Source organism: Vespula pensylvanica, chromosome 12 (assembly GCF_014466175.1).
Source record: "Vespula pensylvanica isolate Volc-1 chromosome 12, ASM1446617v1, whole genome shotgun sequence".
In the NCBI taxonomy this organism is placed as follows: domain Eukaryota; kingdom Metazoa; phylum Arthropoda; class Insecta; order Hymenoptera; family Vespidae; genus Vespula; species Vespula pensylvanica.
Window position 1 is genome coordinate 4,007,622 of NC_057696.1, and position 24,499 is coordinate 4,032,120.

At 32.9% G+C, this 24,499-nt stretch overlaps 5 protein-coding genes and 2 long non-coding RNA genes across 13 annotated transcripts in view; 2 read left to right on the plus strand and 5 right to left on the minus strand.

Moving 5' to 3' along the window:
- Positions 1-3,263, minus strand: part of LOC122633361 (raf homolog serine/threonine-protein kinase Raf) — a 4,777-nt gene extending 1,514 nt beyond the window's left edge. Inside the window, exons 1-2 of the mRNA XM_043821159.1 lie at positions 3,246-3,263; positions 1-3,215 (exon numbers count right to left, since the gene is read on the minus strand). The exon at positions 1-3,215 is cut by the window's left edge and continues 1,514 nt beyond it. Coding sequence (XP_043677094.1) covers positions 997-3,144 — 2,148 coding nt within the window. The 5' untranslated portion in view covers positions 3,145-3,215; positions 3,246-3,263 and the 3' untranslated portion in view covers positions 1-996. The remainder of the gene's footprint in view (positions 3,216-3,245) is intronic.
- Positions 3,264-5,491: 2,228 nt separating this feature from the next.
- On the plus strand, positions 5,492-6,834 carry LOC122633370 (estradiol 17-beta-dehydrogenase 8-like). Its single transcript, XM_043821182.1, has 4 exons — positions 5,492-5,758; positions 5,829-5,945; positions 6,024-6,399; positions 6,466-6,834. Exons 1-4 carry the CDS (start codon positions 5,719-5,721, stop codon positions 6,680-6,682), a joined length of 750 nt encoding a protein of 249 aa, XP_043677117.1. The 5' UTR covers positions 5,492-5,718; the 3' UTR covers positions 6,683-6,834.
- LOC122633369 (deoxynucleotidyltransferase terminal-interacting protein 2) lies at positions 6,702-7,863 on the minus strand. The gene is made up of 2 exons (XM_043821181.1): positions 7,693-7,863; positions 6,702-7,519 (listed from the first exon to the last, which is right to left on the minus strand). Exons 1-2 carry the CDS (start codon positions 7,790-7,792, stop codon positions 6,843-6,845), a joined length of 777 nt encoding a protein of 258 aa, XP_043677116.1. The 5' UTR covers positions 7,793-7,863; the 3' UTR covers positions 6,702-6,842.
- An 871-nt stretch (positions 7,864-8,734) lies between these two features.
- On the minus strand, positions 8,735-11,705 carry LOC122633372. The gene is made up of 6 exons (XR_006328093.1): positions 11,629-11,705; positions 10,847-11,298; positions 9,491-9,785; positions 9,266-9,390; positions 9,158-9,190; positions 8,735-9,088 (listed from the first exon to the last, which is right to left on the minus strand). It is a non-coding gene; the product is annotated as an uncharacterized LOC122633372 (long non-coding RNA).
- Positions 11,288-20,363, plus strand: LOC122633362 (O-acyltransferase like protein-like). Of its 4 annotated transcripts, XM_043821161.1 has the most exons (10): positions 11,288-11,811; positions 17,346-17,638; positions 17,731-17,906; positions 17,977-18,134; positions 18,445-18,570; positions 18,631-19,190; positions 19,274-19,579; positions 19,648-19,822; positions 19,897-20,039; positions 20,128-20,363. In XM_043821161.1, the coding sequence occupies exons 1-10, from the start codon at positions 11,514-11,516 to the stop codon at positions 20,254-20,256; spliced, it is 2,364 nt and encodes a 787-aa protein (XP_043677096.1). In that variant the 5' UTR covers positions 11,288-11,513; the 3' UTR covers positions 20,257-20,363. The 4 variants fall into 4 exon arrangements, with proteins under 4 accessions (XP_043677096.1, XP_043677095.1, XP_043677097.1 ...); XM_043821160.1 differs by having other exon boundaries at positions 19,897-20,326; XM_043821162.1 differs by having other exon boundaries at positions 18,478-18,570; positions 19,897-20,326.
- Positions 13,122-18,969, minus strand: LOC122633373. 2 transcript variants are annotated; one of them, XR_006328095.1, is made up of 3 exons: positions 18,878-18,969; positions 13,850-14,169; positions 13,122-13,619 (listed from the first exon to the last, which is right to left on the minus strand). It is a non-coding gene; the product is annotated as an uncharacterized LOC122633373 (long non-coding RNA). The 2 variants fall into 2 exon arrangements; XR_006328094.1 differs by lacking the exon at positions 18,878-18,969 and adding an exon at positions 15,156-15,496.
- On the minus strand, positions 19,609-22,609 carry LOC122633367 (26S proteasome non-ATPase regulatory subunit 5). 3 transcript variants are annotated; one of them, XR_006328090.1, is made up of 3 exons: positions 22,224-22,609; positions 20,662-22,062; positions 19,609-20,067 (listed from the first exon to the last, which is right to left on the minus strand). XR_006328090.1 is itself a non-coding variant. In XM_043821178.1 (3 exons), the coding sequence occupies exons 2-3, from the start codon at positions 22,403-22,405 to the stop codon at positions 20,730-20,732; spliced, it is 1,515 nt and encodes a 504-aa protein (XP_043677113.1). In that variant the 5' UTR covers positions 22,406-22,491; positions 22,576-22,598; the 3' UTR covers positions 20,572-20,729. The 3 variants fall into 3 exon arrangements, 1 of the variants encoding a protein (XP_043677113.1); XR_006328091.1 differs by lacking the exon at positions 19,609-20,067 and adding an exon at positions 20,431-20,465; XM_043821178.1 differs by lacking the exon at positions 19,609-20,067 and having other exon boundaries at positions 20,572-22,062; positions 22,224-22,491; positions 22,576-22,598.
- Positions 22,610-24,499: the final 1,890 nt, after the last annotated feature.

Here is a 24,499-nt window from a genome sequence, read left to right on the forward strand (position 1 = left end):
ACTATTTTCAGCGTATTTATACCGACCGATCGATATTGTAAAATTGGTAACTTCTAAATCATTTCGATAATTTTTCCGTCCATACAGATGTGTGTGTACGTGTATGTGTATGCGCGTATGTGTGGAGATGTACAGATGTGTACAAACTACTTGTCTCGAAGAAGTCTATAACGCGTAATTATAACAATACATTTTTTTCTTTTTACTTTTTTTTTTTTCTTACGCGTAATCATAACAATACATTTTTTTGTTCCTTTCTTTTTCGTTTTGACGCGATAAGTATTCCTCAGTAAGTAAGATCAAAAAATGTTCTGATCGTGCGCGTGCATATCAGAGACGAAAATAAAAGGAAGTAGGTACAAAAATCACTTCGGCTTTTGGAAAAATATCTATCGGATAAATGACAGTCCGCGCGACTTAAATGCCGTTAATCTTTTTTTTTTGTATTTTTTTTGTATCATTTTTTTTTGTTTTTTTTTTTAAATATTATTTTTTACATCCTTCACAAGGATCTCACAAAATCAACAAATTATTATGCTCACGTGCAGGTACGTATATATATACATGTATATACGAGTATGTATATATATATATATATGAATGATTGTTAACTGATTAAATAAAAATCCATTGCTTTAAGTAGTGTGTAAAGGTAAAAGTTACACATGCATCTTTTTTTTTTTTCTCGTTTTTACCATGACTTATACACTCGACACGTCGCCATAAGTTCTTTAATCCGATTAATTTATACAATTTAGTCGTATCTTATTCCCTTATTTGCGATAAAGATTGTATTTTATTTTAGTTTTATTTCTTATGTCATGTCGAAGAATGCAGTCTTCTTTCACATTGAGCAAACATTTGTGATTTGATAAAGATATAATTGGAAAGAATCGTGTGGATTGTTCATAACTAAGTGTTAATGATCTTATTCGGTTTTATCATATACCTTCTATATACCGATTACATCAGGCTTATTACTTTGGGCAATACTCTCTATATGTTCCCACCAGTAGGATAAAAGGGAAATGCTCCAAACTGGAAGTTCACCGGAGTCTTTGGTGAAGCACAAGTGTACAGAAAATCATCAGACTGTAATTGCGTCCTGTTTAAATTTGGTTCAGATGCAGATCTTGTGATTTTAGGTAAACCACGTAGAAGACCCTCCAGGCTTACTAAGATCTGCCGGAATATTGGTCGATCGTCCCTCGAAAATTTAATACAGTCTTCTGTTAATCTCTTCAATGCTTTTGGAGTATCAGAACGCAGCTTGTTCAAATCGGGACGTAAATATCCTCGTCCCACCATGAACAGTATTTGATCCTTATTATTGATATTCGAGTATGGTAGCTGACCAGCTAGCAGTTCGAACAAAACTACACCAAAGGCATAAACGTCAGATTGGAAGCTATATGGATTTTCCTCTTGCATTCTGATGACTTCGGGTGCCATCCAAAGAATCGATCCAGTTGGTTGATGAAATTGTTGAGATCCTGACCATCTTGTTTTTGCAGTGGCAAGACCAAAATCACCAATTTTAACGGTAAGGTCGTCGTGCAGAAATATATTGTTGCTCTTTAAATCTCTATGGATAATATTCTTAGCATGTAAATAATCCATACCTTGTGCCGTTTGTCTGCCAATTTCTATTAGAGTTAATAATTCGAATTTTGATTCGAATACATGTAGATGCTTATATAAAGATGAACCCTCGCACCATTGCGTTACGATAGCAAGCTGTGGTTTACTAACACATCCCATAAATAACAGAATATTTACATGTCGTGTCTTTCTTAAAACAGCCACTTCATTTTTAAATGCTTGTAACTGAGCCGTGGTCGGTATCTTAACATTCAAAGTTTTTACCGCGACAGGTCCATGCCAGTGAGCTTTGTAAACTGTACCAAAGGATCCCGAGCCAATGCGCGCTCCTACCAAAATTTCGTCAGCTGGAATTTCCCAGTCTTCTATAGACTCCCTTGGAGCTAAAAGATTTTTCGAAGATTCGTCGGCCGATCGTGCTCTTGGACGTTTCGGTCTCAAAGTACTGGTTGGACTAGCTTGCGTCGATTGACTATGCTTAGTAGGACTACTACCAGGCGAGACAGAACACTGGGTAGTACCTATAGGTCGACCTAAACTCTGGGACCTGCTATATTCATCCAGATTAGCCGGTTCACCGCCAGATCTAACCATGTTGAAACAGACATTCGGCGCGGAACTGGAACGATCCTGTTGTCCTAAGGTACGTGGATGTCTTTGATTTCTAGACGGTGCTAAAGAAGGCGACATACTTCGACTCAAGCCATAGCCAGACGGTAGTTGCAAAATCCCAGCTGTTGTTTCTGGATTGTGCGCCAGTAACGCTTGATAATAAGCATCTTGCATACGCACTTGGTGGCACAGAGCAGGTACACTGCCGGCACATCTCTGATGAAAGCGATAATTGCATGTCCTACAATAGAAACCCTGAAAGAGCAACTTTCTACAGCACTCGCAAAATGCCAAGGAAAAGAAAGTCTTCCGCACAAAATTATGCGATATCGAAGTAGTTATAGGAAACTTATCCAGAATCTCTACTGATATCTCATCGCAGTCGAGTAGAGAGATGTCCGCGTCCCAAGAAGTCAAATACTTGGATTTATCCAACCCGAGGAGATAGACGGCACACATTTCGGTGGTCAGATTCCTCAACTTCATTGCCTTGGCTAGAGCGTCCCTCAAAGAGAGTCCTTCGCGCACCTGAACACTGGTACGCTGTTTGTTGGGCAAATAAGCCCTGAGCAAAGATTTCATAGGCGTTCTAGGACACCTATTGATAGCATTGGCATCTCGAGAATCATTCTCAGATACGGAGACTCCGATAGTTGTCTTGCCTGCGTTCAACAACTCGTTGAGCTTCTGTTCCTTGGACTCCAGATCGTGCAACTTGCTGGTGAGCTCTTGATACTCGTTCAGATAAATGGATGGTGGATGTTGAAAACCAGCGAAGCGGTTGTTGAGAGCATCGATGTTCTGTCTTGTCACGTGTATGACGCTTTGAATGTTGCGAAGTTCGTACCTCAGAGGATCCGTGTCGACATAACCGTCCTCCGAGTCGCTGAGATCGCCAGAGTCAGGTCCACTGCCACGAGAGGACGACATCGCGACCAACAGGCTCGTCGAATGCCCCTTCCTCCTCTGTCGACAACGACGGGTCGACGGCAACGGCGACGGCGACGACGACGACGACGACGACGACGACGACGACGACGACGGCGTCGACGAGGAGGAGGAGGGAGAAAAGGAGAAAAAGGACGAAGAGAAGAAAGTTGAGGAGGCCGAAGAAGAAGAAGAAGAGGAGGAACAAGAAGAACAAGAAGAAGAAGAGGAAGAGGAAAAGGAAGAGGAGGAGGACGAGGCCAACGACGTAAACGGCGATAACGACGACGATGAGCCCTTTTCGATCTGGACTCTACGACACGAAGATTTCGTGTACGCGCACACACGGATCGCCGAGCAATACCTGGTCTCGCCGATCACGGCCATCTTCTTGCTCCGTCGGGCAGCATCCTGAGCCGCCGCAACTGCGCTTCGAAGCACCTTGGTAGCCTTTCCTACCTACTCACTCACCCCTCCTTTCACCGAAAGAAAAAGAGAGAACGATGGAAAGAGAGTGAGAGACAAAGAGAGAGAGAAATAGAAAATAGGAATAGAAGGAATTCTTTGATACACGCCGTCGTCGTTACACCACCACCGCCGCGATCGCCACCGCACCTCGACGACGCACGACGCGCGTCCTCGTAGTAGCAGTAGCAGCAGCAGCGGCAGCAGCAGCAGCAGCAGCAGCAGCACCACTACATCGAACACCACCGTCGCCACCACCAACTCCAGCAGCTCTAGTAGCACCACCACTACTCCACCACCACTAGTGGCTATTCGCTCTTCTTCGTTCCTTCTTCCTCTTCTTTTTCTTCTACTCCTACCGTTACTACGACTACTACTACTATTATTATTACTTTTACTCCTCCTACTACTACTACTACTACTACTGATACTACTACTACTACTACTACTACTACTCCTACTCCTACTACTACTGATACTACTACTACTACTACTACTACTGATACTACTACTACTACTATTACTACTACTACTACTACTACTATCCTTCTTACTTGGCCTTACGAACGGCCAATTGTAGCAACGCGATACGCGTTGTCGAGCCCGCGGCATAACGCGATGTCTAAATACTCGACACCTTCCCCGTCGAGAGTTCGATTAACGAAAACGATTCTCTCCTGTTCCAGCATCAATGCAATTGACTTTTTTCTTTCCTTTCTCTTTAGCCTATCTTAACCTCTTTTTACAACAAGACTTCCGAATATCGGAGAGTCTTCTATCCTATAGTCCATCGAACAACCTTCTTATTCGCAGCTCTACCGAAAGAAAACTGACCGTTGGCATGAGCGAACGTAATGTCTCTGTGTCATCTACGTGTGTACGTGTTACGTGTTTGTATAAATGTTCACGCGCGGGGATGCCGTTTCCAGAAACGCCGGTGCTGCCAGCGACTGCGTCATTACCCCCTCCCTTCCACACGTTCGCATCGACGCGCGCACGTACGAACGTCCAATCTCCTTTCTTCGCCTAGGACCTATCTTTTGCTTCGGTCAGAGCTACGTGAATTTTGCAAAGAACGACTAACGGTCTATCACCGTCCTTCTTACGTCGATAATTCTTCCTTCCGATCGACTGACTTTCTCGACGGAAATGGATTTAATGAAATTCGATTTGCGGAAATTAACGATTGCAGCACCCTTTCGAATTTTTCCGCTGTTGCCACGATGCAAAGCGCGGGAACGACGATACTCGTTTAAACGCGATTGATACGACCTTTTCTATTCTATCGTTTCTTATTTGTTTATTATTAGGTATTATCTTTTAATTACTTCTTTTTCTTTCTTTCTCTCTCTCCTTACGTTGATCTATGAATGAATTATTTCGATAAAATTATGCAGTCAGGTTCAGGCTTAGACCACATATCGATTTCACTTAAAATTACACGGTTGAAGGTTATCTCGATGTTCCTTATAATTATTCCTATCGAATGGCCCTCGGATAATACTTACGATGATCAATTATACTTACTTGACGTTGTCTTTTTTTTTTTTTTTTTATGTACATGTAATAATGCACTGTGCACTTGCGTACGTACGTACGTCCCTTAAAACGCATTTTAATATCGTTCCTTGAATTTTTCTTCAAGATGATAGTCACGTTCTCGTTATAATTTATCATTTTCTCGAATGTGGGGATATTCTTTTCGCAGGACGATAATACAAGCTCAATTTTTCTGTAAACAAGGGCACTTGCATTGCGCTTTCTTGACGTCACTGCGGACGGACTTACGTCACAGCAGCATATGGTACCGTCACCTAGGTAACGGAAGTCGATTCTAATTGGTCCGCTTTTCATATCTATATACTTACGAATGCACGAAGATAGTGAAAATTATTCTCTATTCTTCGAATCGAATGCTTAGAAGATGACAAATTAAGATTTATTATAATTTTTATCTCGGGCGCGAAATACGCCCATTGCAATGCAATATAATATACATATGTTTTTATATGACTACTCTCGTAACGCTAAAGTCCAAGGTCATCGTCCGATACCGTATTTCGTATTAAATTTACACATTACACTTATCGTTGATAACGCAGCCAAAAAGAAATGTCGAACATTCTTGTAGGAAAACTCGCTTTTGTTACTGGTTCGTTACGAAAAATACAATACGCCGCTGATAAGATTAGTATTATAATTGTTTAATTTTAATATCTTAGGAGCTGGAAGTGGTATAGGTAGAGAAACGTGTAGAGTATTAGCTCGAGAAGGTGCAAAAGTTATTGCTGCCGATCAAAACATTAAAACGGCTGAGGAAACAATAAATATTTTAAATGGTATATACATTCTTTATAGTATTTTAAAATAAATATATGATTCCTATTTATTCGTTTTAATTTCATATTTGATTGCAGGTTCCGATCATATTGCATTAAGCGTAAATGTTACTAATCCATGTAATGTAGAACAAGTTTTTAAACATATCGTAAATCAATTCTCAACTTCACCCACGATTATTATTAATTCAGCAGGAATTACAAGGGACAATTTTCTGCTGAAGCTCAGTGAAATTGATTTCGACAATGTCATGAATGTTAATTTAAAGGGTACGTTTCTTGTTATGCAAAGTGCAGTAAAAGCTATGATAGAGACTGGAACAACAGAAGGAAGTTCTATTATCAATGTTAGCTCTATTATTGGTAAACTTGGAAACATAGGCCAGGGTAATTACAGTGCCTCGAAAGCTGGAGTTGAAGCGCTAACTAAAACAGCCTCTATGGAATTTGGAAAGTAAGTTATATTATTTTTATCTAATTTTATCATTTGTACTAATTTTATCTAATTGTATTATTGTAGATTAGGAATACGCGTTAACGCTGTCTTGCCAGGATTCATAGATACTCCAATGACTGTTACAGTTCCTGATAATGTAAAAAGCATGTTTATTAAAAGGATACCGTTTGAGAGAATGGGTAAACCAAACGAAGTTGCAGAGGTTATTGCATTTTTAGCTTCAAGTAGAAGTTCCTATGTTAATGGTGCTTCTATTGAAGTTACAGGAGGAATGCATTGAATCGGAGCATTAAGTTGTATATAATTAATTTACATATTTTTTATTTCTTTTCTACAGTTTTGATATTATGCAAATGTGTATAAATGAAAGATTTTTTCAAATGATAATAATTTTGTATGGATAGAAAATAATATATATAAATGTATATTTTATTTACACATTATTTCTTTTTCCCTTTCAATCGTTTTGCATGCTTGTGTGCTTTATAATGTCGTTTATTCTTTTCCTCAATTATTTCTTTATACTTTCGTTTATTATATTTTGCAAATTCGGCATCTGCCAAAAGTTCTTCCACGATGGTGTTCTTTCTTTCTTTCTTAGTAAGACGATTAGAATAATAATCTATAGGAGAATATAATACCTTTCCAATTTGGAAATATTTAGGTAAAACTTTCAAATCATTCTTTTTGTAAAAATGTTTTGGATCTAATACCGATCTCATTTGAATAATCTCAAGATCGTGTTTAATCTCATCAGTGACTTCAGTGGCTGGTAAATTAAACCAATCCCTGCCTTTATTCTTTTCTCGTTCTGCTATTTTTTTTGCACGCAAACGCCTTCTGCTTTCTATAAAGGATGGTGTACTTTCCAACCGTTCGAATCCAGGTTTTATAGCACTTTTCTTAAGTATTTTATCTATCGGTGCTACTTCTTCGGTCGACATTGTTACATTTGTAATATTCCGTGGCTGTTGCTTTGTCATATTTTCCCAACCCATGTCTTTCTCAAACTGAGCTAAATCGATATCTTTGTAAGAAAACTTCTTCATCCTAGGACTTTTCTCATTTTCAGCCTTTTGTAAGAACTCGAAGGCAGATATCCATACAGGTTTTTTCTCTATAAAATATATTTTAAGATACACTAAATTATAATATAATCTTTAAAGAATGAAGAACAAAGTATATTTAAATAATTCGTTAATATATGATTTGTTAACACAACATCCTTCATTTATTATAAATTCTAACCTAATTGTACAGAAAAAAAATATTGTAATTCAACAAAATTACCGTTATTATCATACTCATCCAAATCGTCATCGTCGCTTTCTATCAATCGACTTTTATTCTTTAAATTCTTCTGCCCTTTTGTGTCTATTATTAGTTCCATTTTTATAAATTAATCGCACAAGAAATTCCTCGTGCTTCTATCACTCAATACTAGCTTATACTAACCACAACGCAGCTGTACCACGTGATTATTACAAGTCCGCTGATTGGTTCCAAAAAGGACAGATTTGATTGGTCGATTTAATAACACGACTGCGCCTATCAGAAGGGTATTACAACATAATTGGTATACGACCTATGGCGCGGAAATTCAAATCACGTAATAGTATATTGAGTATCGAACTTCGCCCCTAACAAATTCTAAAATAAATGTTTGCAATACTTGGCAAGGGAAATATTTAGAACTTTCCTTTTTTAGAAACTTTAAGATTTTTATGTCTCGTTACTAAAACGCATTCACTTGAAATATTTCTTTTTGTTAGATTCAATTTATCTGGAACATAATTTTTTACGTTAATACATATTAGAATAACATTTTTTATGTTAACTAATAGATATACATTCTTTCTATTTGGATTATTATGTTTACGAAAAAGTATAAGTGTATACTGATTATAAAATATCTACACATTACAGAAAGATCATTAATCGCAGACAGTTTGATCTACTAACGCATAAATATTAACGATTAAATCGCGAATACTCTTTAGATACACGTCAAATTGCGTGCAACATAGAAATAATAAGCGTTACGTTTTATAGACGTAACAGTCTAATGTCTACCTGTATTATGAATCAAACGTAATGGCGTTACGTAAATGATACCGCAAAATGAAATGTGCTTTCTTCTCCAATACAATAAGTGTTCTCAGTCGATGTTTGATTACAATTTCAAATATTTCTTACAATTAATTCAATAATATTATATCCATTTCGCTTCTCTACAAATTTTCTAATCGATTTCTAAACGTTTAAAACAAAATGCGAATTTATAATGAAAAAAGAAATAAATAAATAAAAATAAAAGATAATTTTCGCAAGTTAATAAAATAAATTCGATCATTTTAATTTTTTCCATTTCGACTTATTTGTTAAAGCATAGAGATTAGCGGGCCTAGATATTTCCATAATGTGAAATTCGCAGGAAATACAAAGAAGTCATTAAAGTTAGAATTAAGAACTCATTAAAATGTATTTTTTTAAAAGGACAAAAACAAATGGAGAAAGATCATTGTTTAGAAGTAGCTCGTTAACCAACATAATTAAAATTTTATCACACAATGGAGAAGAGGCTGTCTTATTTATGTTCTTCACAATGACTTTTAACTACTTCCTTTAGAACGATGTGTCAGGCACGTGGATCGTTAACTACCACAAATATGCAAACTACGTACATCTAGAAAAAATAAGCTTTATTAAAAGTTATCAATTTATAAAAAAAGTAATAAGCTGATAATTCAATTACCTGGCTTTATTGTGTCATAGATTAACAAGTGAGCTTTTAAAAAAATAAAATAGCTAGTTAATAAATTGTCAAAACAAATGATTAGCTAAATGAGAACCTCGAACGTACCCAAACATTTCCTGTAGAAAGCGAGAAAGTGGTTTATCCAGAGACTTGCAATAAGATCAACTCGAGTTGGACGAGTTGCAGCGATGCATTCTAACGCATGAGCTAACTTGTACTCTGACGTAATTCTGTATATGTACATATATTATTGTGTATATGGATCATATTACAAGACTAATACGATAGATTTCTTTTTCTATTGGAATTATATTAACAAACAATACCAACCCTGAATAAACGATGAATCAGGTGGAAAATTAGGAATTTTCTAGAGCATGCCTTAATCACCGTTACATTATTCTCATTCACTTTAAATATGATTATTGTAATCAATCGAGCTAATATTTAATGACGTATAAAAACCAGTCATTCGATATTTATTGGCGAATATTTACATCATTTCTCTGTTACATCAATTCAAGGAAAACCACTTTGTTGCCGGGAATTTTAAACAATTTTTATTCATTCTTCGTTTCCATACACCTATTTAACATGTGGTTTTCTTATAATTCCAGCTTGCGGTCTAAAAAAGAAAAAAAAAAAAAAATGAAACAAGGATCAAAAGAAGAATTAATTAATAGTCTTGTCTCGATAAAATATCCAAGTCCTAAATACAAAAGATAATTTCTTGTAGTCTCTTTTTTGATTCTTTTTTTTTTTTTTTTTATCTATACGACTGTCCAAGTACAATTCGAATTTGATTAGCACGCGCATGAATCACGTTAAAGACTAAAGGGCTCGTAATAAAAAAATAACATGTTTCGGCTTCGCTGAATAACCGAATGACGTAGCTAACAATAAGTATTTATCAACGAATGGAAGAGAAAGATAGATGATCGTTTAATAGTATGAAATTTCTTAGTGAAACTTTTAGTCTTCGTCGTTTAGCTATCAACCAACTTATACGAAACTCTTCCCACGATTTCGCAAGTGTTACTCCGCAAAAATAATCTTTTCCTTGGTTCCTCTTCTCTTTTCCTTTTTTAAAACTATTACATAAATTATTCTATATCAAAGATCTACCCTGATATAATCACAAGAGACTAGAAAGATCACAGCTTGACGTATATTTTGTCATCCAGGATACACTTTCAGAACTTTCGTCATTCTTCCGCTTTAAACAATTTTTTTGCAAAGAAAGAAAAGGAAAAGAAAGAAAAAAAAGAAAAACCGGAAAATCATCGTTGAGAAAGAGGATGTCGAATTGAAAGATTGTTAAGTAACGATTCCATAGATGATCTTGGCTGTTATACATGATCGTGACTTGCGAAGCTATGAGAGAGTTAGAACTCATCGTTGAGATGAAAGAAATTATGAAGGAAATGATTTAATGTAACGGTATAATCGTAATACTGCGATTATTGATTCGACACGTTAACGTTGCAATCTCCAATTTGCGAACATTGTAAAAAATTATTTAATTAATATCGAAATTTAAAAATCGTCAACTTGACATTGTAACTGGTATAACAAGAATATTTGACAAAAAAAGAAAAAAAAATGTAATTTATACAATTAATGCTCATTAATTAATTATATATTCATAAAATAAGAAAATTTGTTGCACCTTGTAGAAAGCCTTACCGTGTTAACCGATCAACAACTTCTTGTTGTCTTACTACTTTACTACGAGGAGATTCCTCCCTACCACCTTATTATACCGTCGCGCTTTGACTCGAACGAAAAGCATTTCTCTACGGGCGAGCAAACGGACGATACAGTTGATCCATGGTCATCGAGCAAAAAGGAACCAGTCTTGGAAACGATCGATACTACTCCACAAATATATCTTCCGATATATTACAAAGAACAGTTGCGTGATCCTCGAATCTCCAAGAGAAAACACCATTTAAGGATCGTTTCGGATTTTGCTGGAATTATGATTCCAAGGAAGTACATCAGTCAGGAATTTATATCTTCAAGAGATCAAAAAATGTTACCGCAGAGGTTCACTTGACTGGAAGTTTTGAAATTTTGGAGCAAAACAAATTATTTATTTTTTCTCGTGTTCCAAGTTCGAAGAGTATTTTCTTGTCCTACAAAAAAAAGAAAAGAAAAAAAAGAGAGAGAGAGAGAGAGAGAGAGAGAGGAAACAAACGATTAATAATTTCAATTACAGTGTACCGAAAGAAAAAGACTTTCGTGATAAACAATTATGACGATTAGCACAATCAAGTGATCTCTTAATAAATTATTTCCTTATCGTCTATATAATTGTCCCAAATATTTATATCGTTGTAAAGTGAGAAAAATGAAGAATCGCTTAAGACTTTTCATCATTTTCTACGCGTTTCTTGGAATTTCTACTGAGAAATCAATTGATTATGCAGATACTGTGATTCCGAGTCATCGGACCAGAAGTTTACCAGATATCGTGGAGAATCCGCATACAAATTGGACGACTTTAACCGAGGCTTTGGATATTTTCAGTGGTCGTAATCTCGTAAAAAACTGGGTTGAAGGAAGATATCCGGTTGGTGAACAATGTAGCAAAGATATAAGCAGATATATCGAGGGTTTGAAGAGACAGGAATTATGGGCACTCAAGGGTGAGTTTGATACATCTAAACAAAAATTAAATTGAAAACTATTCTTTCTTTTTTTTTTTCAATAATAATTTGGTAGCTTTACCTTTGTCATTTCTCTCTCTCTCTCTGTTTTTCTCTCTTTCTGTCTTTTCATAACATTTCTATAACGAATGCATGAAAATACGCACTTATATGTAGATTTGATGCTTTTCTCCTTTTAACAAACCCGCAGATTTCTTTCTCTTTGGTATGCGTATTATGAAACTGTTTGGCACTCGCTTACACCTACTAAGAAAACAAAAATTTATTATATCAATAGAAAGTTTACAAGCATCTCATGCTAATTAACCATAATTATTGACCCATATACAATTTTTCACTCCTGATATCACCTTTTTTTTGGAGAATGAATTCTCTTTGTTATCCATTTTATTACGATTGCAAAATTCCTTTATTAGTTGATTTCACAAGTAGACAATACATCGTCTTGATTATTTTCAACTTTAAAAACTTGTTGAAATATATTCAGAAAAAAAAAAAACTAATTAAAATAAATTAAGCAGAAAACTGGTTTCCATCTCTGTAGAATCTCGAATTTAATCATGTTATTTAAAATTTATTTACTTATGTCACAGCGATGCTCGTAGATATCCCGTCTGACTAATTATAAACCGTTACTACTTAGATTTAGACAAATATATATCTTCAGACACAATGTTTTTCATTTTTTTATCATTTTAAAAAATTGAAATTAATTCTTAATCTTCACCTTTCATATCTCTGAATCATTGTTCAAAATAATCCTGAAATAAAAAAATTACATTCTTCGAGGACAAATAGGAAACAAAAGTTTTTTAAATTCATGCATGAATGCACGAATACTATTTCGCCCACTTGATCTTCAAGTATATCTGATACCCAATAAATACACTTTCTACGTAGGTGTTTGTTCTTTCACATAGTATTCATACACCACACACACACACACACACACACACACATATATACAATCAATGATTATATTCTATCTGAAAACAAATACCTGGAAAATATTATCATTATTTGCTAAATAAAATTATTGAAACGTTTATCACGTATATGAATATGTTATTATTAATTTTATTGAAATGTTATCATTAATTCAAATATTTATTTGATATTTAAGCAAGTTATATGTGAATTAAAATTGTTCCGTCGGCAATCGATAATCGTTGACAAAGCAAAGTTACATTCACGGAATATCAAATGATATTGATTATCGCTAAATAAAGAAATTATGCACAAGTGATAACGTTTCTAAATGCGTTAACAGATATACACAATATATATATATATATATATATATATATATGTGTATGTTATTTTATAATTGGATCAATGAGAAGAGAATAGAAATTCTCTATTTATAGGAATAAAGTGACATTTCTTTAAACATGAAAAGCATATTCATATAGATTTCAAGGTGCACGTGATGCAATACTTTCGTCGACCAAAATTATTTTAACTTAAAAAAAAAGTAAAAGCCTTCCTCTGTGCCAGATAGGGTTCCTCCTGGTTTGCCCACTTTCATCGTGAGGTTTCACTTTTAGTGACACAAAGAAACGCTCGTATAACCACGAACGGCTTTATGAGAAACGGCCTGACCAGTCGACGTGACGACGAGAGTCGGAGTCGCTTTCGACGTTTTACTTTCCTCGGTCAATGCTACTTTTTATAGCAAATTCTTTTTTCCTCGATAATATTGTCAATAATTATGCATATAAACAACTTCATGAAGCAAGATAAAGAAGATAAGACCGTGCTCGCGCACGTGTGCGTGTCAGATTTATCTAAAAAAAAAAAAAAAAAAAATATATATAATATGTAAATATATTAAAAAAACAAAATGTTAAGATTAACATATCGTAGAAAAAGAAAATTCTTTGAAAGAAGAAAGAAGAAGAAAGAAAAGAAAAACAAGTCCTGTTGAGATATCTCATGTTTTATGATAAACAAAGTTAAAATAATTATGATCTATTTGATAACTTCATTTTCACTTTTAACTTCAATTACCTTATACCTTAGGAAGGAATATTTTTATGAGCCACTTAGACATCCGCTTTCTTTACAGGGAACACACATATGTATGTTCCACCTAACTTTCCCTCTTTATAAGCATGTATTCGGGATTATCGTCATAGGAAACTCCAATTCGTTTGCTCGAAGAAAGGTGAAAGGTACCACCGCATCGTTTTACCATCAGGAAAACGTCTTAGAGATTACCGTTATGACATTTAGACTGTGTATGTTTGGTCTTTCTTTAAACTTTCAAATATAATACAAGAGCACACGCTATGACAATTTCACCTTTTCATGATTTCTAGATCATTATTGACATATCTGAAATAAAAAATAAAGAATTAATTTTTTTTTTATATTTATGAATTATTTTATGATACATGAATCTATATCTGATATACATATTCATGATGTTTATATATTTACGAATAAAAGTTCATAAATATTATAAAAAAACAATTATTACTATTGTTACTATTATTATTATTATTATTATTATTATTATTATTACATGACTATATCTAATACCAAAATGGAGAAAGAGAGTGGGACATTCATTCACGTCGCAATTCCTTTACTGAAGATATAATTTCGCCCGGATGATCTTCATTAATACTGATACTTCTTTGGCATATTACTACGATTCGATTTACATTCGTAATTTACATATTGCAACACTTCAAACTACAAAAAACTGTTCGACTTAACACGCATATTTAAAAATAAATGCTAAACGTATTCTATGAAATTCAAATAGAATTGAGATAGAATGATGATTTTATATTATAGATATATAAAATGGATCTCTTATATAATAAGCATTTTATAATTAACGATATAAAAATGTATTATGTTAAAAAATAAAAGCCATTGTGCAATTGAAGATGAAAGAAAAAACGAAGAGAAAACTTTACACTCTAATCTACTTGTAATAAAAGAAGTTATTTCGCGCGCATAAACTTACAATAATTAGAATAAAGTACTAACGAAAACTTGCAGATTTCTCGAAGCGAATAGAACCCAATTAGATCTAATTATCGGCAAGCGTGAAAGTGGTCTCATCTTATCTTTATCATTATGACTCTCTTAAAATATTTACTGCCATTGAAATAAGCCACTCTCCATAATTTGGTATATACTTTGAAAGAAACTTTCTTTTCATCTATTCTTTTTTTTTTTTGAAAAGATAAACGAAAGATTTGAAAGTACATTCTACGCGATTCGTTTCATATGTCTAATTTCATTCTTTACACACATACACGCACGCACGCGCGCGCGCGCGCACACACACACACACATATACATACCACTTGAATATTACTGAAGTAACTTCTAATACGCATTGCCTAATTCACTGTCGACTATAAATGGAGACGATGATGGTTGACCGATATTTTCACCGACATCAAATTGTAGAACGACTTTCCAGTCTTCCTATATGCATTATGATAGAAACGTTTAGTGAATTATACTTTAATATTTTACCTTGACAATATTGACCCTGAGAAAGTTAGACGTATCTCGATCGAAAGATTTCTTAAGAAATAAACGAAACGTTTAACATTTTATAAGGATATAGCAAAAAATAATCTTTTGATATCTTGAATATATTCGTCCTATTAAATTATCTTTTCAGAAAATGATGATATATTTATATCGCTTGATTTCTTTTTTTTTTTTTTTTTTTTCTTTTTCTAAACTAGCGTACAACAAAGATCATCTAATTTCTATTGTCAATGCAATATATTTATATATTTTATTCACTAAAATATTCTTTCTCTGTCATTATGAAATCAAATGAATATAAATTAATTTCATCTGGCAATATCCGCCTATTTTAAGGCAGCTGTTCGAATATGTTTTGATATCGTTTATATTAATGAAGTGGATATGCTTAGTAGAGTAGACATTGGTCTCGCAATACTTTCCAAAGACGAAAAGAAAGTCTTTCACATTCGATGTTACTTTCGCTATTGATTATACAATCAATAGATTGTAATAAACCTTGACCAATCGATCGGTGTTCATCGATAAGAAATCGTTCGTTTTAATTTCATTTAACAGATCATGATATACATTTATGCATGTATATTATTCAAAATTGAAGCAAGAAATAATCTTGATCATAATGAAATTTTATATTATTATCAATTGTAATATTACAACAGAGAAATTAAAAAATAGAACGAAATTTTTATTTAAAAAATGGGTTCAAGAATTTTTAGTCGAGTTAAAAATCTTGCTAACGAAGGTTTCTTTCGAGAACGTCCTTGTGGTAAACCGGTTATGTCATATATTGTCGTGCAAGCCACGATATGATTTACTATCTTTCATGATTTGTGATATATCAAATTTCTTTACATCCTGTCTCTCTCTCTCTCTCTTTTTTTTTTTTTTTTTTTTTAGAAAAATCTAAAGATAGTTTTCTTAGTCTCTATGTTAAATATTTCTTGTTGCCTTGAAGATGTCAATGCACCTTAATTACGTAAAACGAAACGGATATTCCCTTCGCCGTTCATAAATGTACAATATACATACTACTACTTGTATAATTTCATCGTGAAATTTAAAAATTCCTTGAGAATTTGCTTTGTTTGTATCATGTTCGTATTGAACCAGGAAAAAAATAGCGTCACGTGTCTAAATTGAACTTGACTTTGAAGAAAAAGAAATAAATGAATAGAATATTCGTTTCTTTCTTTTTCTATAAACTCTTTTTCGATTCTACCCACGTATTGAGTTTCGAGGTCTCACAAAGTTTGAATAGCTAATAAGATCTTCCGCATTTGATGGTTATATATATTAAATATTATTATGGACAATGTCGACTACCTGTAAAAAAAATGTATATATTGTATAAAGATAAATAAATTGAAGAAATATTTAACAAATATTATAATACCGCCGTTATATATATATATATATATATATATATATATATATATACATGTGGATATATAAAACTATTGATTTGAAAGCAACTATTTAAGGAAGTTTGGTATCTCTATATAAAAATACGATGAGTTTTAGCTTCTTCCGTAGCTGTAACAACGATGATGTAGCTTTTAACCGCACAATTCGCATTAACTATAATACGATCTTGAAGTGTACGAGAGAGTTTACGTGTACAAATCCCAGAAAAGTTTGAGGTATGCGGTTAGATAACGTCGTATTCACTTCCCGAATAGAAAGTCTTACTTGATTAGAAACGTGCGTAGAGTTAGGCTCTTCATACCGTTCTTTTCTCTAATCCTTAATAATCCCATAATGCTTATATATCATATCTCCAACGAGTGTAACACGAATATCAGATAACTATCTCTTTTGATCAGTTAACAAGTGATCACAATTACATTACAAATGCCAATACTCATGTGCTTCTCTTCTTTTTTAAATCTAAAATATAAATTATTGCCAATCTGGAATATAATTTCATTTTTTTTTTACGTAAAAGTTAATCCTCTTAAATTTTTTTTTTTTTTCTTTTTTATTTACAGTCGACGATGCCTCGGGTAGATACACTAATGGCTTCTTTTGGGGTAATTCATACTTCACTGGATCAGCGACTGAATGTCAATACATCGGTCAAAATTATGTACGAAAAAATGAAAGATCTACATCTACATCTACAATAGATGAAGTACAAGAATTTAACACAGAACCGCATAAAAAAGGAAACCTTGGTTTGAGTGGTACTAATCTCTTAACACAGACCTTTATAGATCAACCACCCTATCCATTAGGTTTCTATATTATGAGAGTTTCTATAAATACAACCTTATCGCCCACGGTAATTAATATTTAAATATACAATATACATTTACATATATAAATTTAATTATATCTATGATGATTTAACTTTTTTCTTTTTAATAATTTCAGACAAGACTGATTCATATTGGAGTTTGCTTACCATTTTCTTGTACTTCGGCCGACGTAGCCGTTCTAGCAAAACTTGCAGCCAGCGATATCGCTGGTAAAAATTCAGTCATTGAAAAAATTAGAGATCAGCATAATTTATACGACATGTACTCTGATCCTGTCTATTGGATTCTCTTGTAAGTTTACAAGTATAGAACACGTTTATCAATGATTCGAAAAGATCTCATTAACGTTTTATCATTTTAGTGGAGTCACAACTGTAGTGTTGGTTCTTATGGTAGCTGGTTCTGGATATGATTTATATTTAACTCGAATGGTTGCTCGTAAAAAGAATATGATTTACGATTTGGAGAAACATGGAAAGCTTGATCAACTTAGTAATGGAAATCCAAAGACATTAAATGGTAAGAACAGATTTTCTCATTGCTATTGGTTTGATTGTCTTCTCTGTAATTGTATTCGAATGTGATACGATTGAATATAAAACGATATTAAATATCTTCTTTTTAAAAAAGAACAGAGCGTAAATAATGACCAACATTTACAATCACTGATAAGAACAGTATCAGAGAAAGATAGATAGATAGATAGATAGATAGAGAGAGAGAGAGAGAGAGAGCGAGAGCGAGAGCGAGAGAGAGAGAGAGAGAGAGAGAGAGAGAGAGAGAGAGAGAGAGAGAGAGAGAGAGTGACGATCATTATTATATTTCGTAGAATTTCTAGGTATGGTCTACCTTCCTGTTCTAGCAGATACAGTTCCCAATGGGTCCACAGCAGTCAATAACAATAATGATCATGAGGGTACTTTGCAATCACCCAATGAAGGAATATATAAACTTAGTAAGTTCGTACGATATAGTTAAAGAATAAACTTATCTGGTAATAATACTCTGGTTACAGGTGTTCTTGAAGAGTTACTATTATCGTTTTCTGTTCCTTCCAATTTAAAAGTTATCTGCGATTCTAACGTTGGAGGAGATACGATCAGTACCATTCACGGGCTCAGAGCAATATCAATGGCTTGGGTCATACTTGGACACACTTGTATAGTGGTTTTTAAATACTCTGATAACATGGAATATCGAAAAGTTGTGGAAAGAAAATTTCTTTTTCAAACAATTACGAATGGAGCTTTCAGTGTGGATACCTTTTTCTTCATGGGTGGTTTACTCGTTAGTTTTCTATACTTCAGAACCAATGCTAAAGGAGATTTGAATAAACTCACTCAGGGCACAAAAGGTTTTGTTGCTGGATCATTGAAATTCATTGGGTTACTTGTCTATAGATTTTGTAGGCTTACAGCGCCGTATATGTTTATTCTGGGTGTAGTTGAGATTTCTATGAAATGGTTTTATTACAATTCTGTCTTTGAACCTCCCACAGCTGATCATTATAATTGTCCTAATTACTGGTGGAGAAATTTACTTTACATCAACACTCTGTTTCCTGTAGACCAAATGGTAAGTGAAATAATTTCTTCAATCACTTTTACCAATTTTTACACATTGTTATATTCATACTAACACTTTTATTTTTTTTGCAGTGTATGCCTTGGAGTTGGTATGTTGCAGATGATACACAGTTCTATATTGTTGGTGGAGTAATATTAGTATTAGCTACAAATCACTTTAAGATTGCAGCATCTGCTGTTATAACTTTATTAGTGAGCTCTTGGTTAACAACAGGATATATTGCTCTTGCTAATAATCATATGCCAAGTTCGGATGACCCACTGGCTCTCTTTGATAAAATTTATGATAAACCATGGACTAGATTAGGACCATATTTAATTGGAATGTCAGTAGGATATTTTCTTTTCAAGACTGATTGTAAAGTGAAAATGTCAAAGGTGAGACAAAATCAATTAATAAGAATAACTTGAATATTATCTGGAACATTTAATTTTATAATTTACAGGCCATAGTGGTTATAGGGTGGTTACTTTCTTCTGCATGTCTTTTAAGTTTACTATATGGCTTATATGAAGCTGAACTTGCTCCTGTGACTGCTGCTGCTTATTCCTCATTGAGCCACAGTGCTTGGGCACTTGGTTTAGCATGGATTATTATTGCATGTAGTACAGGATATGGAGGTAAATAATTTGCAAATACAATTAATAATTATAAAGGGAGAAACATAAAAACAAAAATGTACAAATATTTCTAGGATATATAAACAAAATTTTATCAGCACCTGTTCTATATCCATTCAGTAGAGTGACTTATTGTGCTTATCTAATTCATCCAATAATTATTAGACTGACTGCTATGAATTTAGATTCACCTTTCCATTTGGGTAAAGATACAGTGGTAAGTTTAGTAAGTTATAATCAATTACCTGTAACATTTAATAAAAACTATATATATATATATATATGTATATACATTTATATTTCAGATGATAACTTTCTTAGGACAATTGATTTTGTCCTATGTCCTATCATTCATTGTATCAGTTAGTTTTGAAGCTCCTGTGGTAAGCATGTTAAAAATTCTTGCACCAAAAAAAAGAAAACGCATACAATAAGACTAAAACTTATTTAATCACTGTGTAGTCTTTATACACATATTTATACAACATTATTTACATTTCCTTTGTAAAATTTGTAAACTGTGTGAAAGACAATACTGGTATGTCATGTATATATGTATATATATATATATATATATATATATATATATATATATATGATTACTAAAGTATTATACACATCTCTATTGTTTCAAATGTGTTTTCTGAAATTTTGTACGTATTGTTAATTATAAAATAAATTATTTCACTTTCTTATTTAAACACATTGTATATTATAAAAAATATACCGTTTCCCAAAAAAAAAAAAAGAAAAAAAAAAAAAAAATATTGTTCCATATAAACATTGTACAAATAAAAGCTATATGTTTTACATGAAATATTGTGAATTATTATATTTACCAATACAACTTGTACTTCTTAACAATGTCCATAAAATCAAATAATATTATCACTTTCACCTGCTGTATTTATGTGGCACTTTCAAATGCAACTTCTGTATTTGTTTCAACATAGAATGGACCTTCATTAACGAACTGCTTGAATTTTTGCATGGTATTTGCATCAAATATATATGATTCTGCTTCGGATAAACATTTAACAACTTTGTATTTGGTCTCTTTACACTCTTTGAAGGTTTCAATGTTTCTATCAAGGAGAAACTCTATTAAACCTGGATAAGTAGATATGTACTCTTGACCCCATGCTTGAGATGCCACAACTGCTAGAACTTCTAAGCTAGCAGATCTGATGTCAGCAAATGGTTGCTTAGACAGTCCAACTATCAATCCTAATGGATCATCACAAAGAGCATCAAACCATGACTTTGTTAAAGACAAAATTCGATTATCTTGTTCAATACTCTGTACATTAAGAATAAGAGTAAGATTATTCATACTGGAGATTCTTAACTCTGTAGGCATTCTTTGAATAATTTCTGCAATTTTTTTCAATGCATATAGCATAGAATCTCCCAATGCTTGCAATGCATATTTCCCTTCAACACTTGATGCAACATGACCCAGTGTATCTAATGCAACGCCTAAAATAATATGATTTTCACTGTCTAGTACTTCAAACAATGAAGAAACTACAATTGGATATTTTGAGAATATTTCATTTGGCCACAATCTTGCAACATTCCCAAAAAATTTCATAAGGCCAGGTATCAATAGACTTGACAATGGATTCTCATTAGCTTGTGCAATTTTTTGAACAAGTTCTGTCAAAACATTTTGTTGTTCCAAATAATTCAAGCCTTCTTCAGTCAAAGCTAACTCTGTCAAAGTTTCCAAAGCATTCATTTGTAATAATATATCAACATCTTGCAATATATTGATTAGACTGTTCAAAAATCCTGATTGTATTGTTGCTTCTAAAGCTTCCTTGGAATTTTTGGCTATGTTTATTATAACATCATAAATCCGGAAACTCACATTATCATTCTTAACAATCAATTTGGCAAACGTTCTTAAAGGTTCACCATGATATAAAATTTTCAATCCGTTCACGTCCTTTCCGATTTCTTTTATGATACACATCGCTGATGTGGCAACTGTCAAATCTTCATCACTAATTCTGTTTATAACTGCAACTATTAAATTTACGTCTGTAAGTAATAAAAGTTGTGTTTGTTGATTAGACGCAGTAGACAACAGTTCCTTCAATATAAGGGATCTAACTGATACGTCAGAATGAGATATTAATTCGTATATTCTTGTTGGATATTTTTGATAAATCTCCCCTGGCTCCAATACTTCAAATAAGGTTTTGAAAATTAAACATATCTGCTCTGTGACTTCTCTGCAATGAAAAATGTACACAAGTACAAATTTTATGATATACGTGATGTATAATATACGATACTTTTGGATAAGTTTGATAAAAAGATTATTAAATGGCTTTCCTTTATTAATAAGTTAAATGTAAAAAGAAAAAAATGAAAAACGACGTCGTCATCGTACCTGTCGTTAGATGAGAAAAGAAGAAATAAAGAACCAGTATCCAAGCTTCGAGCAATAGCTTCGATTTCTGCATGACTACAGCTTCCCAATTTTATTTTGATTTCGGTCAAAATGTCTTTCTTTTCTTCATTATTATTAACTTTAACGAGGCGATCAACCTTTATTTGAAACCACTCCGCCATTGTTGGCGTTGGGACTATTACAATAAGGATTTCAATTATGTTTCGTATATTTGTAGATGGCGCTATTAGTGCCGAATAGGCCTTCTCTATCAACGAAATTATTCAAATGAAAAATAAATAGTATATTATTATAAATTATTGTATTATATTATATATAAGATTATTATTACATGAAAAAAATGTATATTCACCTTCTTCGCACTGTTGTTTCCAAATTATCAATAATACTTTTTTAATCGATACTCTCAATCGATTACTTAGATGTCGACTGTCACATACAGAACAAACGCTAACTTCATAATATACTCCTAGTGATAGGCAATTTTTATACACACATGTATTAAAAATTTATAGTATACTTTTAGGTGTAATTTTATCTGCCTGCAACAAATTATGTATTATTCAAATAAATCTTTCTCGTAAATATCATCAAAATTAATAAAACTACGAAATTATTCCATATTATAAAAATTATTGTTAATGTTATTTCGTAAATTTGTTAAAATAATTTAAAACTTTTCATTTCTATTCAACATTTTAGCTCGTTGAATTTACTCAAATAATAATATTCATGAATTATTTATTTCTGTTCTTTGCATCTCACAATGCAATAAATATATTGGTACAGACAATGTCCGTTATGACATGCGTATTATGATATTGACATTTAACGTTACAAACGTTTTAATGTCTATATTCTCTGATATGTGACAATATCAATTATTATTAATATCAACAAAACTGAATAAAAGGGAGAAAGAGAGAAAGAGAGAGAATCCACGAAGAATTCATCAATAATATAATGAACTATGCACACAATTGAACATACGTTATCTACCTACACATATAAAGTTGTTATAACTTGCATTCACTCGTTAAATACATTCCCATTAAAAATGTTATAACAACAGTTCAACATATAATCCTTTTATCGTAACGATAATGTTCCGACTAAAATGCTTTTATGTTAAAGTGAATTTAACAGTAAACAAAATAAATACAATAGTTGTTACGCTGTGAATATTATTCTTATTATTATATTATAATCTCTTTTTTTTACATATATGTATATCTTTATTGCTTTGTTTCTATAAAGAAAAAAAAGAAAAAACAAAAGAAAAAAGAAAAAATTTTTCAAATTTTCATCGTCTCGTTTCTTTTTGTCGTATTTTTTTTTTATGCAAATATTTTTTCTTTCTTTTTCATTTTTCACTTTTTTTCCTTACGCTCATAGAACATTGTGATAAATTTTGTAGCATATTTTTTTTCTTTTTTCTTTTTTTTTTTTTTTTTTCGAGCGGTACGATACACCCGATAACGCAAGCAACCTATACTCTTCCCTATTATCCTTTTCTAGTGCATAACACTTCAGTCCAACACGCAAGCACTCTGATCGACTTTCCGGAGTCAAGTGCGGATATAACCACTCGAGCTACCGTTTACACTCTGTTCGATCTTTCATTTACCATACCATACAAGTAAATGGCTGTAAGCTTTGACCGATTTTGAACATGTATTATCTACGATCACTTCGTATTTTCCTATCTCGAAAGAGTCGAAAGATGATGATGGGTCATGGTTTGCATAAGCCACTAGAGAATATATATCTTTTTCCTTATTTTTTTTTCTTTCTTCTTTTCTTTTTATTAACAATTCTTTTTTTCTACTATAAAGTTATACAACTATTACGTCGTTAATACGTTTATCGTAAGATTAAATTGATCAGTTATAGGAGACCGTTCGCGATTAATTTTTTTTTTACTTATTTATTAGTTGTATAATTTTTTTCAAAGATAGTTTCTTTTAATATGAGTCGAGAGAGAGAGAGAGAGAGAGAGAGAGAGAGAGAGAGAGAGAGAGAGAGAGAGAGAGAGAGAGACAAAAAAATACTCGTATCCCTTAAGAGGAGCAAGATTCATCCATGGTGCGTCAACCTTTTCTTCTATCACGAAAAAGTCTATAGAACACAATAGCTCCTATGAGACAAATTCGACGAGACTGTCTAGTTGTAAATATCGTCGTTTGTATGTCTCTTCAGAGAGCCGTAAAAGATTCTCATTTTTCTCAGGACTAATACAGATATGTACATATGTA